Source organism: Aureococcus anophagefferens, assembly GCF_000186865.1.
Source record: "Aureococcus anophagefferens unplaced genomic scaffold AURANscaffold_106, whole genome shotgun sequence".
Lineage (NCBI taxonomy): Eukaryota > Pelagophyceae > Pelagomonadales > Pelagomonadaceae > Aureococcus > Aureococcus anophagefferens.
This window is the reverse complement of record NW_008705655.1, coordinates 18,324-20,098: the sequence shown is the minus strand read 5'-3', so window position 1 is coordinate 20,098 and position 1,775 is coordinate 18,324. Positions and strand designations below refer to the sequence as shown.

Genomic DNA, 1,775 nt, shown 5'->3' with positions numbered 1-1,775 from the left:
GTCGCTTCGGCGCCGCGGCGATGGCCGACGCGACGCCGGAGAGCAGCGTCGTCGCCTTATTCGTCCACGACACGAACCAGCTCTACCTGCGCAAGCTGCTGGGCCTCCAGTGGATCGCCCGGGGCTGGCAGGGCAACGCGGCGTCGACGGGCGGCGCGCTGTCCTTCGAGCTCCACTGCGCGGGGACCCAGGGGGCGGCGGACCGGCGGTGCTTCGTGAAGACGCGCTACACCGTCGCGTCCCCGCGCCAGCAGCGCGAGGCCACCGTGCTCGACGCGACGACGCCGCCCTCGGAGGCCGTGCTCGTGCTCCCGGGCTGCGGCGTCGAGCTCTGCCCCCTCGCGGCGTTTGTCGGCGTCGTTTTAGACGCGGTCTGCTTCGACTGCGTCGGCGACCCCGTGCGGACCGTGCTGGGCCGCCTCGCGGACCACGCGGCGGAGCCGCCCGCGGAGGAGGCCTGCGACGCGGCGCCGGCGTGGCAGCAGGCGCTGAGCCTGCTGGGGGCCGCGGCCTTCGGCGCGAGTCTCGCGCTCTTCGTCGCCTGGTGCCTCCGCGTGCGCCGCCACCGGCGCGCGCGCCAGGCGCCGAGCCTCCTCGGCGCGTCGCGCCAGGCGCCCGCGGGCGAGCGCCTCACCCTCGTCGAGAGCGGGACGGTGCTGTAATGCTCTCAAGGCGATGCTCAACTTAGCACGTGCCGAGGTCGCACGCGGGGTTGTAGACGTCGCCGAGCGTCGCGTCGCCGAGCGTCGCGTTCGCGCAGGCCTTGGGCGCCGTCGTGTAGGGCCCGCCGTACTGGATGCCCCAGCCCGTCGGGTCGACGACGTAGTGGAGGATCAAACCCCGGGGCCCCGAGGGCCGCGGGTTGGCCTCGCAGGCGTAGAGCGCGTCCGGCGCGGCGTCCGCGTACGCGACGACCGCGTCGCCGACGGCCGCGTCGCCGTGGGACGGGTTGTCGTAGGCGAAGTGGAAGTCGAGCCACTTGTCGCGGCCGCACTTGGGCTTGTTCCGCAGGTTCGCGTCGTGGCCCGCGCGGACGCCCTTCTCCAAGTCGGCGACGGAGAGCGGCGCTTTCGCGTCGTCGGCGTGGGCCGAGTAGCACACGTCGACCGTCGACGCGTTCTCGAACTTGTAGCAGTGGCGCGTCGCCGTCTCGACGACGCGCGCCGCCGACGGGAACGCCGCCGCGTAGAAGGCGTCGACGGCGGCGAGCGACGTCGTCGCGCGGCCGACGCGGATAGGATAGAGGTAGCCCGGGCTCGCGGCCGCGGCCGGCGGCGCGCCGAGCCGCGGCGCGGCCGCGGCCGCGACGTCCAAGCCCGCGGCGGCCGTGAAGTTGCTCGAGATGGCCGAGCCGCGGCCGGCCGCGGCCGCGACGTCCAAGCCCGCGGCGGCCGTGAAGTTGCTCGAGATGAGCTCGACGACCATGGCCGAGCCCGGCACGAGGAAGACGGCCGAGTACCACGTCTTCCCGGCCAGCGGCCAGCTCATGAGCAGGTAATTTTCTCCGTCGCGGTCGAAGGCGTCCGTGTAGGCGCGGAGGTTCGTCGTATACAAGCCGACGTTAAAGTCCATGAAGGCGTCGAAGGCGCTCAGATTGCCGAGGCGCGCGGCGAACGCGGCCTCGACGGAGCCGAGGCTCAGGGCGGGGCCCGTCTCGCGCGCGGAGACGTTGACGAGGTGGAGCCCGAAGCCGCGGCTGATGCCTAAATTCGTCGTCTCGAGCTTCAGCGCGACGCGGCCCTGCTCGATGTCCCAGGGGTTGTTGTTCGGTCGCA

General features: G+C 73.1%; 1 protein-coding gene across 1 annotated transcript in view; it reads left to right on the top strand.

The window, feature by feature from the left end:
* ACP2 (expressed protein) overlaps positions 1-662 on the top strand; it is a gene marked incomplete at both ends in the record, with an annotated part of 1,876 nt that extends 1,214 nt beyond the window's left edge. Inside the window, one exon of the mRNA XM_009044024.1 lies at positions 47-662. Within this exon, the coding sequence (XP_009042272.1) occupies positions 47-662 (616 nt within the window). The remainder of the gene's footprint in view (positions 1-46) is intronic.
* Positions 663-1,775: the final 1,113 nt, after the last annotated feature.